Below are 15,007 nucleotides of genomic sequence, written 5' to 3'. Positions count from 1 at the left end.
GCATAATGGAAACCTTTTTTGCTTCTGAACAATTAAAAGTATTTTTTAGACATGAAGTTATCAAGGACCTCCGCTTGACAAGTGTTGATTCTATGTAGAGGAAGAGGTTTGTTCAGTGTTAATAGCCTCTTTGATATATGTCCTTTTTGTTACTCCCAGTTTTCTTTTCTCCGCCTCCCACTAATTGATTTTCCTGCTTCATATTTAAATATACTCTAGTTTCTTTAAACAGTTTATTCTGTGTATTAAGTTTCAAAATTATAAATAAAAGGATTATAAAAAAAAAAGGGGGGGGGGAAGAGATTTTGGTTGGTTTACTGCACTTTGCACAAGTATGAACGTAAATGAGATGTATTACTGATCTCAGAAGTGTCTGCAGCCTTTAGCCTATCAGTTACTGCCTACTTCTTTTCAAAAGTTCAGGAAACTGGACTACTAGATGGAACTGCAGAATATAGCTGCTAGGTTCCGCTGTAAGGCAAATACAATTGACCACATCTCTCAGGGTGATACTGGTTGCCCATCTGCTATCAAATTCAGTTTAAGACCGATACTACTGCATCGTGCCTCCTTTGTAGCAGTTTTATTAATTCCTCATGTTTTTGGTTATTCTCTTCAATCACTTCATGAATATCTATAATTCATGAGCCCACCATGAATTCACACACCTCTGCCTTCTTTTTCCTTGCCCCTAAGGTTATGAAATGCTCTTCCTGTTCCACTTCACAAAGAAGTCTGAAAAAATTGAAATCTATGCTTAAAACCCATTTTTCACTTACCCCCCCCCCCCCCATTTACTAAGCCATGCTAGCAGCTGCCACATGGCTTAGTAAATAAGGGGGGGGAGGCCTTTAACACCTAAATCAGTTACTAATTAGTCTGGACTGATATCATGAGATGTATACGATTTGTGGGACAGTATCTTTTTTGTTCTTTAAATGGAGTTAAAATTTTCAGGTTTTTACATTTGTAATTTTAACCTGTGACCACCTTGACCTGTTCACCAGAGAAAGCGACATAGCCAGTTCTTCAAACAAACAAATGTTTTTGCTCTGGTACCATTCTTAAAGACAAAAAGGCCTTTCAAATTCATTGAACAACTCATGCTCAACCATATATCCTTGCAGTGTTGTGTGCTTCAGGGCTCAATTCCTGCCATTCCACCTTCAGACAGGCTTCATTCATTAATATGACAAAAATATCCAACTGTTGATTCCTCTTCAATCTGACGATCCTCAGACTCTCTCTGACATTTCAAGTAAGGTAGAGATCATTGTGGACCAAGTATTCAAGCATGAACTTAAGCTGAACTCAAGGAAACCGAGGCAATGATCTTTTCCCAAAGACAGTACTTCACCTTCACCCTGTCTGTCTCATCAGCATTAAAAGTCACCAATTTGTATAAAAGGCCTCTATAAAGATCCTGGGTACTTTTAGATAGTCAGCTGTCCTTTGATTCACAGATTTCTAGCACAATCTTTAAGTGCAATGAAAACTGATCTGGTCCTCCAATGCAATTGTGAACACTAAAAAATTGTGAATTCTCATTCATATTTCAGTGACAAAACTGCTTGTATTTCTGTACCTGATCTATCAAGGTGTGAAACATATCTGCAACTGACACAAACAAGGAAGTCAAGTTACTCACAAAAGCAAGTTCAACGAACTGACTCATCTAAAAAGGAGGGGGGGGGGGTCAGCTGGTTACCCGTCTCCTACAACATATCATTTAAGTTCTTATTATGACCTATCAGACTTCCTACCCTGGTCTGCCTACCTTCTTCACAAGTTCATTCCATTCCCTACATGCAGTCTTGTGCTGTGATGATCACAAAGCACAACACTCACATTCCCCTCTCACTACAAAATGTGCATGGATACCACAAGACATCTTTCTGTGTGACTGTCTTTCTCCACCCCCACTGCCTTTAGACTAGTACCTAGAAGTAAAAAAAAAATTTTTTTTTTTTTGGGGGGGGCAGGGAGGAGAAAGAACTATATATTTCCTCTCCGTTCTCTAATTCTGCACCCCCTCCCTCCGGGTGTAAAAATTCATACATGTACTAGTGGAGATGTCCAAAGCCCCACCAGCCAAATGAATCTGCTGCTTGAGTCCTGATCCCCTCCCTTCTGCTTGGTTAGAAGTCCCCAAACTAGGTTTGCTTGATACTCCTTTATCCATAGTAAAACCTTTGCCTGAATAGCAGCCAATTCCCCAATCTGTAGAAGTTGGCCATAGTTCACCCCATTCCGAAGAAACCAACTCTGTACACTACTGTTCCCAACCATTATTGTCCTGTTTCTAACCTCTGCTATATATATATAAAGTTCTTGAAAAAGTAGTTTTCCACCAACTTGCATCCTTTTCTGAGAAGGTGTTAGCATTATATCCTCATCAATCAGGGTTTAGATCTCAGTTCAGCACAGAGACTTATGACAGTGTTGCTCAGTAAGCTTCACTCATTTGGACCAACACAATCATCCTGGCTGTCTCGTTTGATCTTATCAATCACTCTTTGCTTCTTTCCCACATATGCTCTCTTGGAATATTTGTGTTCCTTCTTGGTTTATTTCTTTATCTCACCATTTCTTTCAAGTTATTATGTCTGATTCAATCACAGAGAGGAGGGAACTACACTGTGGTGTCCCACAAGGATCAATACTTCCACCTTCTTTTCAATTTATTTCTAAGTCCTCTTGTGGCTCTCATCCAGTCATCAGTTATTTCAGGCTACTTCTATGCAGACGACATTCTTCTTAGATACCAAACTAACCCTTTTTCTCCCTTAATTGCTCCTCTCCAGGCATGCCTCGAGTTCACTGCTGACATCTGAACACAAGCTGGTGCTCTATAGGGATAAAACTGTTGCCTGCTGGTTCTCTGGGAATCTCTCTCCACCTTCCTCTCCTCTTGCCCTCTTTGGATCACTGACCACACCGATAACCAGCTTTTGTTACTTAGGAATCATTCTTGACGCTTCTCTTTCCTTTCTGCCTCAGATTTCACATCTATCCAGTCAGTTTCTTTGAATTTTGACAATTACGAGCTATCCGTCATCTTTTCGATCTTGACAGCTTTCACCTGTTTATCCTCATTTTGTACATCCAATCTACATTACTGCAATATGCTGGCCTACCACGTAATGCACTAAAGAGATCACAAACCCTACAGAACACTGCCATTAGATTACTTTCTCACGCCCACCGTGCTGATCATACAACTCCATTACTAAAACAGTATCATTGGTTAAAGTGGCATTGTTAACCTTCAAGGCATTTAGAACAGGTAACCCTGGTTATTTATCCAGTCTCAATATGGTTCTTTGCTCTTTGAACAACCACCACCTTGTCCTTCTGGGTCCTAAGTCTGCACACTTTGAATCAACCAGGTGTAGTATTTTCTTTTTTTTACACCCTTCATAATAGTCTTCCCTCCCTATTCGTACTAATCTCATGTTCAAGAGTTTTAAAGTAGAGCTTAAATTCTGGCTTATCAAGCAGGCCTTTGGTGGTGCTGAATGATCAAGGCTGCCAGATAGTGTTCTCTCCCCCTCCCCCCCAATTTCTCCGGCTGTCTTCTCTTTCCTCCTTTATCCTCTTGTGTGACTGCATTGCTCTCCTATCTTAAATGGAGTGCCTTTCCTTTTCTAAAATAACGTAGATTATAAACCGCTGTGCTCAGTCAGAATGGTTCAGCAAGTACCAATAAACTAGTGTCATGACCTAAGGAAGGAAATTTTAGCCTTCGAAAGCTAATCAAATAAAAAGGTACCACCTTATTTTCTGTTTCTTTTATTTTTTTTCATCAACCTTTAAAAAGTGAACTAACATGGCTACCATATTATTTCATTCTAAATTAAACATTTTTCTACCTCTGCTGTCTGAACATTTAATTTTTCTAATTGTACTGGCTCCTGACTCTGGTTACTGCTTTGTCTTCTTTTAACTCTTTCCAAGTGTGTCCTGTTCATTTAAACTCTCTCCTTCTGCCTACTTCACTGCCTCCAATACATCCAGCAGCCAGCTCCAACAATGATCTATTCCTTCTTCTCTAACCATTCCAATTACATTCATTCATTCATATTATCCAGTTTTCAGTCTCACTCTTTTTATGGTATCTACCTAAAGCTTTCCATCTCTTTCCCTCATCCTGGCCCTCCCATTCTCCTTCCTCATATTCCCCAGTCTTTGGGACTCAGCCATCCAGCACTGCCTCATCTCTCCCCTCCTCCACCACCCCTTCCAATCCAACATTGCCCTTGTCACACACTCTCACTCAGCATTGACTCTCACTCCCCCTCCCACGCAGTGTTGCCCAGTTTCACTCTTTACTCCCATCCTGAATTGTACCATCAATGTCCATCTCCTCTGTCCCTGCCATCCAACAGCACCTTTTCACTCTCCCCCTCCCCCTGCTATGTAGCAGTAGCAACTTTCTCCCTTCTTCACTCTTATTACCAGCTCTGCCAGGCCTGTGCTGATAGAAAAAAAAAAGCAAGTAGCGAAGACACAAAGGAAATCAGCTCTCTGCACACCACTGCACTGCTGCTTCTGATGACCATCTGTAGAAGAAAGCAGCAGTGGCATCCAGCAAAGACCCACCATCCTATGATTCTTCACTGTTTGCTTGTTTACTACTGGCAAGGGCCTGGTGGAGCAGGGAGGGAGGAAAAGGTGGTGCTGCTGCTGCTCCTGCATGGCGGCAGAAGAGGTGGGTAGGGTTAGGGTTGAGAACAGAGGCACACAACTGGATGGCAGGGACAGAGATAAGAGAATGTGTCCCCCCCCCCCCCCTCAAAAAAAATGACAATCAACAATCACAACTAGTTTGGGCAGTGCCATGGGCACATTCATATCCGCTAGAAACTGAAACCAGCAGGCAAACCAGAAAATTACTAAAGACTGTCAAAAGCTGCCCAAAAGCCTACAAACTGCCCAAGTCAATAATTTCCTGCTGCTGGGCTTCAAAACGAGACCAACTGGACAGAAACCCACCCAAGGACAACATTGCTTGTGTCTTCTCAGACACGTCATAAATTTCCTTCCTTGCATCCCTGACTTGCTACTCTGTGCTAGTCTGATTTTCTTGCACCAGCCTTGCTCTTGTAAGATGTACTGTTAGCTATAAATCATACATGGGTTACATTTATTACAAAATAAAAACACAAACATGAGAATTTTTTTTTAACTAGCCACTATTGTATCTCATGTGGTCTATCAAATAAAGTTCAACTTGGATAACACCACTACATGTGTGGCTAATTAATCATCATGAAGAACCTCTTTCGAGAAAAAGGGCAAAAAGGTGGGCGTGAGGAAAACGTCACATGCATGACCCTCATCACTGCCATTTCCGATACACCCTCTATGTCAAGGGACTGTTCTCCCCTAACAGAAGAGGACAGAAATGCACACACATTATCCTCTTTGTCAAAAGCAGAGCTCAAGCCTTGCCAACATGACCTCAGAACATCAAAACACCAAACAGCATCCTGAACTAAAATCAGGACAAGATTTTTATTTGATCCAAATATTCCAATCTCCATGCCACAGAGTTTGCCTGTTGGAGAAGTCACCAGCACTAGCAAGGTCTTGGGCTCTGCTGCTGATAGAGAAGAGTATAAGATTTTTTTTTCACACATTAGATGTTTCTTTGCTAAAGCCCTTGAGTACATCCTGGCAGAGGAGGTTGATCACAAATTATAGCAGTTATGATCCAAGATGGAGCAGACTTAGAAAATAACTGAAGAGGCTCATGTGACAGCTTTGGAATTCCTAAACAAACTCAGAAAAGTATTTTAGTTTTTTTCTAGACTTGATAGCTTTCTACGTCAGCAACATCAAATTTCCTAGTCATCAGAAAAACATACCTTATCTATATCCTCTAAAACTTCAACTGTAGATGGTTTTGCCTGTTGAGTGAGTAAGAAAGGAAGATGTTAATAAGCCTTCGTTAGAAAGTTAAAAAAAATTACAAGGTACCATTTAAAAAAAACCTAAATTTTCCTAAACCATTTCTGATTCTTACCTTCTTCCGTTTATTGCAAAGGTTTTCCATGTCAGAATTGTATTTTAAACATATATGCTAAAACAATTTAGAGTACAATTTGTAGAAAATGTTCTGGAATTTGGTTGACCAATGGAGTAGAATTAAGTTCATTAATTTTGCTAGCGAAAAACACCTGGCATCATAATATTACAGATCAATAATGCCCTTTACCCCTTAAAATAAACCCATTTACTTCCTATAAAATCAGCGGATACTGAAGGATCTCTCAAAAGAGGCAGTCTTGCAGGCAAAAAATTAGTCACTTAACATGGTATACAGCCTTTCATTTAGTTTTGTAGTTTCAGACTTCAACAAGAACCTGCCAGACAGCAAGGAGTGCACATTTCATGTCTGTAAACACAGAGGGATTTCAACCTAGTCAAAGCTAGCTTTGAAGGCTGCCTCAGCCATACTTTTTCCTTCAAAGTCCAAAAGCAGCATTTTATTTATTTTAACATTTATATCCCACATTATCCCAAACATACTCGAGTTCAATGTGCCTTACAATAAATAATACTTTGAGGGGATACCGCATTTCTTTCCTGCCCGAGACCTGCAGAGGACTTGTGTCACTGCTTCTTCAGTGGCCTTTCCCAACAAGTGTTATTCAAATTCTAGTAGGGCCAGCCTAGCCATTAGGCAGAGTATGGAGTCACCTAAGGTGGAAGCTTCTAAGAGAACAGCAAAAGACCAACCGCATTCAAAGCAAAACAGATCCCAAAAACCACATCCTCCAACCACCAGAGCAAACTTAACCTGCGCGAGCGTGGACAATTTTCAAATAATCCATTTACCACAATAAATGTTTTTTGGAAACTGCCCTCGTTAGGAGCCTTCTTTTTAAAAAATCCCCATTGTTCCAATATTGGAAGTTTTGTAAAGATGGATACCGCTCTCTCCCCTTGGAGCACTCCTAGACAAATATGAAGGTTTTCCATTACAAAGTAGGGGTGCATAACAACTAATTCGTAAAGCTTGCATACTGAGCAAAAGACTAATTTTGAGTGCATGGACGAATGAGTCCCCACCAGAATATTGGCACTGGCGGAACAAGTTCCATGAACTTATGTTAAACCTTGAATTAACCTTAATGATTAACCTTGAATTCTCAACGAAGTCACCTCCACCTCTCCTTCCCTCAGTCCATTCTCTCAATCCTTACCTCCTTTTCTGAAATCACTAAGAGGAAACTGCACATTTTCTTTCCTCCTCCAAACTGACTACCTGTTCCTCTGATCATATTCCCACCCATCTACTTAGCACTATCTCTCCTACTGTCATCCCTTCTGTCATATCCTCAATCTTTCACTTTCCACTGCAACTGTTCCTGATGCCTTCAAACATGCCATAGTTACACCACTCCTCAAAAAAAACCCTTCAAGCTCCATCTCTGGCCGTCTTCAAATCTAGGCTAAAAGCCCACCTTTTTGATGCTGATTTTAACTCCTACTCCCTTGTAAAGTACTCATGTATGTTTTATTATTCCCACCTTAGTAATTACCTTAGCCCTTATTTGGCATGTTTGTCCCAATTAGATTGTAAGCTCTTTCGAGCAGGAACAGTCTCTTCATGTTTGTGAACAGCGCTGCGTATCTCTAGTAGCGCTATAGTAGGTTTATCAGTTTCCTCAAAAAAAAAAAAAAATTCCTTTGACAAAGTGGCGGAATAAAGGAAAACTGCCAAGTTTAAACCTTTTTTCTGAACACTGCAGAGGATTCCCCCCCCCCCCCCCCCCCCACCAAGCTACAGCCCAGGACAGTGGATGGCAAAAGAATCTCTGTGCTCACCTGGGGTGAGAGCGGTACACTAAATCTCAGGAGCTAAAAGGTCCAACAATTCACAGAGGACATAGGCTGTGGCCTGTGTTTCAGGGAGTCAGGGAGACCTGCTGCACCAGCCTGAACAACCAACATCTTCTGATGGAGGTAGCTACTGGAAAATTGCAGGCTAAAGCAGCCCTTACACAGGCAATGTCACTGGTCTAATTCAGTATCTCTATTTTCATCTACTTTTAGGTGAAATCAACCCACTTATCCTGCTGGACCAGTCTAGATGTGAAAAGTTATGGTTTACCTTAAAAAGATCACAGCATGAGGTATACATTTATACCTCTACAGCCCCTCTCCCACCAAAGGCTCCCAACAGGGAACCAATGTTATCATTGTGGCACAGGAACTACAAAAGGAAACGGGACCAAAGGCATCTAAAGAGGTATTGGGGGGAGGTGAAGAGAAGGGGAAGATTAACTGGGTCAGATGTGGACAAGGAGTGAGGGTAAGTGCTGAGTGTTGTGGTAAGAATAAGCAAAAAGAACAGCTAACAGTTCAGTGGGCATTAGCTAGTTTCATACTGAATACTACCAGCATGGACTTCCTAAATGCTCAACATATTACAACAGCCATGGAATCTTAATTATCAAACTATAGTGAAATCTGTCATAAAAGGTCTTGCTTTCATTTTAGTTTGCAATGTTTACTTGGTCTATTATAAATAGCCAGATAAATGGATGACTGGTACAGTTAATTTACAGTCAGGCTAAATGTGACTGATCGTTTAGAACAGTCAATAAGCAGTTTACTTTTACACCTCACTATAAGTTGTTGGAGGAAAAATACATATTTCAGCCTTATGCCTCTTAATCTTCAAACTATCTAAAAGATTTATACACTGTAGAAAAAATTACTTACTCTCCATCGAGAAACAAGTCCACCCATTATTTTTGCTGTTATATAGCAGAGAAAGGTATTTGGAGATTATAGAAATCAGCCAATGGAATTCACAGCTAGAAAAAAATATATATATCTGTTAGCATACAAAAAAAAAAATCAAACCCCATGATGTACTACTATACTTATGTTAAAGTTGTGTTACTGATAAATATTTTAAATGATGATTTCAGTATTTGTTACATATTTAAAAAAAAAGAAGTTGGTTAAGTCTTCCTCTTTCTGCAGTGTCAAGTTTCTAGAAGATAACAGAAGTTGTTAAGTGCATTTATAATTAAGCTAAGATTTGTTTACAGTGTTAATATTAAGATTGGCAACTTCTCACTGTATTTAAAAGCCCGAAAATTAAAGTTTCATATTCTTTGCAGATTTTCCACTTTATACATCTTTTCACCATTCACCTCACCTACTTGCAGCAATATTCAAATGACCCAAAAGCAGATATTACATCAGCCACTACCCAAGGAAATTGCTCATCTGTAAAAACATTGTTCCATTTTAGGAGAGAAAGTCAGTCCTGCTAGTTCATTATCCTATTATAAATAACATTCCCTTTCCAAGAGCACATTTGAATCTTTCAACAATTAGAAGCTACCACCAATTTCAATACCAATGGCTAATTCAGTCCCAGCACATTGAGCCTCCAGCCAACATGACTAAAATCTACCATGAACTCTGGGAGCACAAGCAACATACTGTAACATTCACTAATCATAAAAGACCTCGCTCCCTATTAGCTGAACTGTAAATCCCTTTGTTATTCTTGCAACTAATGGCAGTATATCAAGTCTTTAAAATGTAACATAATAAACATGCTCCAAGAATGGTTCTAAAACTTTTTCGTTTCACAGCATAGTCAGCAGAGTTCTTTCTCAAGGCATACCAGTAAACACACATTTAAAAATTAAGTAAAAAAAAAAAGGTAGCGATCAAAACACATTATAAAATAGCTTTAAGATTACTTCATTTTCAATCTTAAAGTGTTGATTTGGTAAGGATAAATTATGCATTGTCTTACCTCCCTCCACCATTCCTCTTTCCCTCTCTACCCTATCCCTCCAGGGCTGGTCCAACCTAACCCTTATACAGGACAAGGCCTAGGGGAGCAGCAGTCAAAGCACACAATATATCCTGATGATCACACATACTCTAATACACAGAGGTTAATTTGAAAAATGCTCACCTTCCCTGTAACCTACCCATTTATCCAGATTATTCTGGAAGGGATGGTGTTTGGGCGATCATAATTGTTGAGAGCCCCCATATGGCCTAAAAATTAATAGGGAGATCATAAAGCTCAAAGTTCACCTACAGCACCTAATACTCCTGCACTAACCCTGCTTCTCCCCTCCCCCCCCCCCCCCAATCATATTCACCTGACCTCTTCTCTCAATTCTCTTGTTAGTAAGAGTTGGCAAGCAGTAGAGAATGACACGGGGATAAAATTTCTCCCCGTCCCCATGGGTTCTGTCTCAACTCCCACCTCGTCCCACCCCTGCAGGCCCTGTCTCCATCCCCACAGGTTCTGTCCCCATTCCGTCCCAGTGGGGTCATCTGCAGAAGACTCGAACACTTATGATTTTATATTTAAATCTTTTTATTAAAGTATAAAAAGGAACAATATGCTGTGCAACTGTTGTATATAAATTACAAATAGAAAACAACAACAATGAACAGCTATAATAAACCCTCCCACCACCACCCTCTACCCTTCCAACCCCAACAATAGCTGACTTCTACTACCCCAAGGAATCCTAATCCACCCTGTTAAAATGTCCAGGGCTACAAAATACAACCCGTTCTGTATGCCCTAGAGGGGAGAAATAAGCCTTATCAAGCACTGTTATGATTTTTTAATTTGTGGATGAATAAAAGTCATCAACAATCTCAGGATTCAGTCTAGCTCTCCTGTCTTCCACAGTCCCTCCTGCAAAAGAATATGTCCTCTTAGCAGGATGTACAGGATCCTCCATGCAAAGTTTGCTAGCTGTGGTCAGCATATTTGCTTGTTTTTCCAAAAAATAAAAATAGTCATCTGCATCAAACATAAGTAACAGTCCAGTTCATTAACAGGCTTCAAAGTAGTAAGTGACATGGGGACAAAGTTTGTCCCAGTCCTCACAGGCTCTCTCTCCTCATCTCCAACCCATCTGTCCTCGCCCCCATGTCATTCTCTAGCAAACAGCTCTTCTGACTGCTGCTGAAGTCTCCTCCTGTGTGATGTAAGCACCATGCAGGGCTTTCAGTAAAGACCTGCTGACCCCATGTTCCCAGATGCAGAGCAAAGTTGGAAACAGGAGCTAAGACATTGCCAGAGACTGTGCAGGGGACAGGATGGAAGATGGAAATTAAGGGGCTCTAGTCAGTGATGTGCTGGTAAATGTTTAACAAAAGACTCGCTCAAAAAAAAAAACACTATACGAACAAAACTGTTTTATACATTTTATTGGTACAAAGGATATGTGTAATATTATAAAACATACAGTAAGGTAAATTCCATATTGCCAATTGATTTTCACAGAATAATTTGGCTGATTTTTGCCACACTCTTGTATCTGTAGCCAACCTATCCCCCATTTGCTAAGCCACACTAGCGGCAATGTCAACACAAGCACTAGTGCGGCTTAGCAAATAGGGGGAAGGTGTATGTTTGCTATTCATCCATGATTTAACAAATGGAGTTGTATCCCAATCTGCTCTTTTACCAATAAATGTATTGACATTAAAATCTGACATACTAGTAAAAAAGGCCCGTTTCAGTGAGAGATGAAACGGGCCCTAGCAAGGTTTTGTTGTCCTGCGAGCCTCCTGTTCCCCGGGCCCCCTGTAGCCACCCATGGCCACCGACCCAGCTGTCCTTCAGCCCCCCTCCAGGCACCTGTCCACTGCTAGCGCTCCTTGATGCGGGTTGTCGGAAAAATGGCCGCCGAGGGGCAGGGGGAGATGGCGTTTCGTCGAGTGTCAGTGCTCCGCCCTCGTCGTCATCATGTAGTGAAGCGAGGTCGAGGCACACACTCATGGGGAAAGCGGATATCTCGATACTTCAACTTCCGGTGGTGGCTTCATTTAGAACGTTGGGGTTGTGAATTATGTGCGGATGGGGCGTGGCTGAGGGCGGGTCTATGAGTGACAGTGAGTGTTGCTGACAGCCTAGCCTACCAACACTGCAGGGCTTCAGTGTTTCCCTCTCACAGAGTGAGCTTCAGAATGTTGCAGGTGAGAATTATTTATATAGATGATGTACTGCCATTCTATTTCTCACCCTACATAATCACTATACTCTCTACTGGGAAACTGGATTATTACAGATTCCTAAACAGACACTACATGCTAACAGAATCCTTCACATCAGTAGTAAATACAGAACAGACCCTCAAGTGATACAAAATAGGGGGCCACAAAAACATGCAATCAAAACCTGTAGACCATCCCCTCCCCCCCAAAAGCCAGATTCTATAAGAGAAAGCGGATGGGATTTGATATACAGCCTCAAAACAGTTTACAAATTATATACAGGTATTTATTTTGTACCTGGGGCAATGGAGAATTATGTGACTTGCCCAGAGTCACAAGGAGCTGCAGTGGGAATTGAATCCAGTTCCCCAGGATCAAAGTCCACTAGCACTAACCACTAGGCTACTACTCCACTCCACTATAAACAATTAAAATAATGGTAAAAGTTAACACAAATGAATTTCTTCCATAGTCCTCTAAATACAAAGTTAGAAAAGTTGTATTTCTGTGAGCAGGAGTCCCCCACCCCCTTTCCTTTCCCTCCCATCCATGAGCAGCCTGTCTCGTTCTCTCCCTCCCATCCATGAGCAAAATGTGTTATCAACCTCCTCCCCATCCACCTGCGCTTATTCCCTTCTCTCCCTCCCATGCATGAACAGCATGTCTTCCTCTTCTCTGCTTCCCATCCCGGGCCTACCTTACAGCCCTGGGGGTCTGGGGTCTCTTCGGGGCAGGAAAGAATCCCACTCTTTCCTGCCCGTTGCCGCTGTGTCTTCAAAATGGCAGAGACTTAAAGCGGCAGTCTCGCGAGACTTCCGCAGAAGCAGCGACTCGGGAGGCCATACGCCTTGAAGTATCGGGAGCTCCTGGTCCTAATCTTTCCTGCCTCGAACAGGCCTCTAGACCCCCCAGGACTGTTAAGGTATGTTTGGGGAAGGCGTGCCGGCTCCAGCACACGATAGGCTCTAGTACACCCAAAGATAGTAAGTCACACACATTCGGCTGCCTTCACACCCTCACACGCATTCGGGGATCGGATTACCGATCTCCCCTTCCCATGGTCTGCCATCGCTCGCTCCCCTCCCTCTATCTTCCATTCTCTTCCTTGTCCGCGATCCGGTACCTCTTCCTCAAACAACCCCCACCAAACTCATACCTGAGGTCGTTCACCAACAATCCCACAACTTTCCTTCTCTGGTGTCCCCCTATGCCCTACAACACAACTTCTCTTTCTCTGAGACATCCCGCATTCATTTTGCTAGAAACAGGAAGTTGCGTCCAAAGAGCGGGGTTTGCAGAATCCCGTGGGGATGAAAGGAGGAGGAGGAGTTACCTATTCCAATAATTCAGCGCAGCCGTACTTGTTGATGAAGCGAAGCTCATACCGAGAAGAGTTATGAGAAACTGAAAGAGGTTTAATGACCTGAATCTGCGTGACATCAAAGAGCTGAAATGAGCCGAAGGAGGTTAGTTTGAGAACAAGGGCGGCATGACGTCAAAAATCTGAAGCCAAGTAGGTTAATAGCCCTTTCCTTCTCCTCCATGCAGCCGTCATTCCCGCTCAGCCAAAACCAAGCAAACCTATGAGCTGCTCTAACCAGGTTGCCCTTCTATATTGCTGGTAGGATTTTATTTGATTTCACTTATATGTTCAAACATGCCGTCTTGTGCAGCATATGGATCTACACAGAGGAAGTATTGGTTTCATCTGTTAGAGTAGTAATTAGTTCTAAATTGTAAAAATCATTGTGTCATTTGGAGGGGCAGGTTATAGGGACTCCCTGTATTCCTGCAGAGATGTTTTCCACCAAGTAAAGGGCCACCAAAACTGACATCATGTTATAAGAATCAGGTGCTAAACAATAAGCACATAAGCACTGCCACGCTGGGAAAAGTCCAAAGGTCCATCAAGCCCAGCACTCTGTCTCCGACAGCGGCCAATCCAGGCCCCAAGAACCTGGCAAAAAACCCAAAATTTAATAACGATCAATGGACTTTTCCTTCAGAAATCTGTCCAGACCCCCTTTAAACTCAGCAAGACCAGCTGCCGTCACTACCTTCTCCGGCAATGAGTTCCAGAGTCTAACTACATGCTGAGTAAAGAAAAACTTTCTCCGATTTGTTTTAAACCTACCACATTCTAATTTCATCTTGTGTCCCCTGGTTTTATTATAGTTAGAACGCGTAAACAAACGCTTCACATCTGTCCACTCTATCCCGCTCATTATTTTGTAAACCTCTATCATATCACCTCTCAGCCGCCTTCTCTCCAGGCTAAGGAGTCCTAGCCGTCTTAACCTCTCCTCATAGGGTAGTTGTCCCTTCCCTTTTATCATTTTGGTCGCCCTTCTCTGCACCTTCTCCAATTCCTTTATATCTTTTTTGAGATGAGGCGACCAGAACTGAACACAATACTCCAGGTGTGGTCGCACCATGGAGCGATATAACGGCATTATAACATCCTCATGCTTGGTTTCCATCCCTTTTCTAATAATACTCAACATTCTGTTCGCCTTCTTAGCCGCCGCAGCACATTGAGCTGAAGATTTCAACGTCCTATCCACGATGACTCCCAGAAAAAAACATTAATTAGGTTGAAACCTGTGAGCATTTTACATATTTTTGTCCTGTACCTACATCAAAAGAAAAAGATGGCATGTGGGAACTTGCTCCTTTTGTTTTGTGGAATGCAGTGATATATTATACAAAATACATTTGCCTTTTCTAATTACTGCTATTTCACAGGGGGCTATTGAATAATGAGGGAAGGGCTTCCTTCATTAAGAAGTTGTCTAAATTAGCCAACATTGTCCAGTTCAGCACACTATTAGTCTCCAACTTCATACAAACTTAATTATGCTCAGTGGAAAATAAATCTGTTGGCTCTGGGTGCTTGCTATGTGAATATTTCATCACTGTTTCATTATTGCTACCAAGTATTACATATTAAGGGCATTTGCTTTAAACTTTGTTTTAATTTGTTTCTCCAGTCCTTATA

At 41.7% G+C, this 15,007-nt stretch overlaps 1 protein-coding gene across 1 annotated transcript in view; it reads right to left on the bottom strand.

Moving 5' to 3' along the window:
• Nucleotides 1-13,310, bottom strand: part of LNPK (lunapark, ER junction formation factor) — a 100,988-nt gene extending 87,678 nt beyond the window's left edge. Inside the window, 3 exon segments of the mRNA XM_030210122.1 lie at nt 5,871-5,912; nt 8,737-8,831; nt 13,166-13,310. Of these exon segments, the coding sequence (XP_030065982.1) occupies nt 5,871-5,912; nt 8,737-8,763 (69 nt within the window). The 5' untranslated portion in view covers nt 8,764-8,831; nt 13,166-13,310.
• Nucleotides 13,311-15,007: the final 1,697 nt, after the last annotated feature.

Source organism: Microcaecilia unicolor, chromosome 7 (assembly GCF_901765095.1).
Source record: "Microcaecilia unicolor chromosome 7, aMicUni1.1, whole genome shotgun sequence".
In the NCBI taxonomy this organism is placed as follows: domain Eukaryota; kingdom Metazoa; phylum Chordata; class Amphibia; order Gymnophiona; family Siphonopidae; genus Microcaecilia; species Microcaecilia unicolor.
Note: the sequence above shows the minus strand (reverse complement) of the source record. Positions and strands in the feature narration are given on the sequence as shown.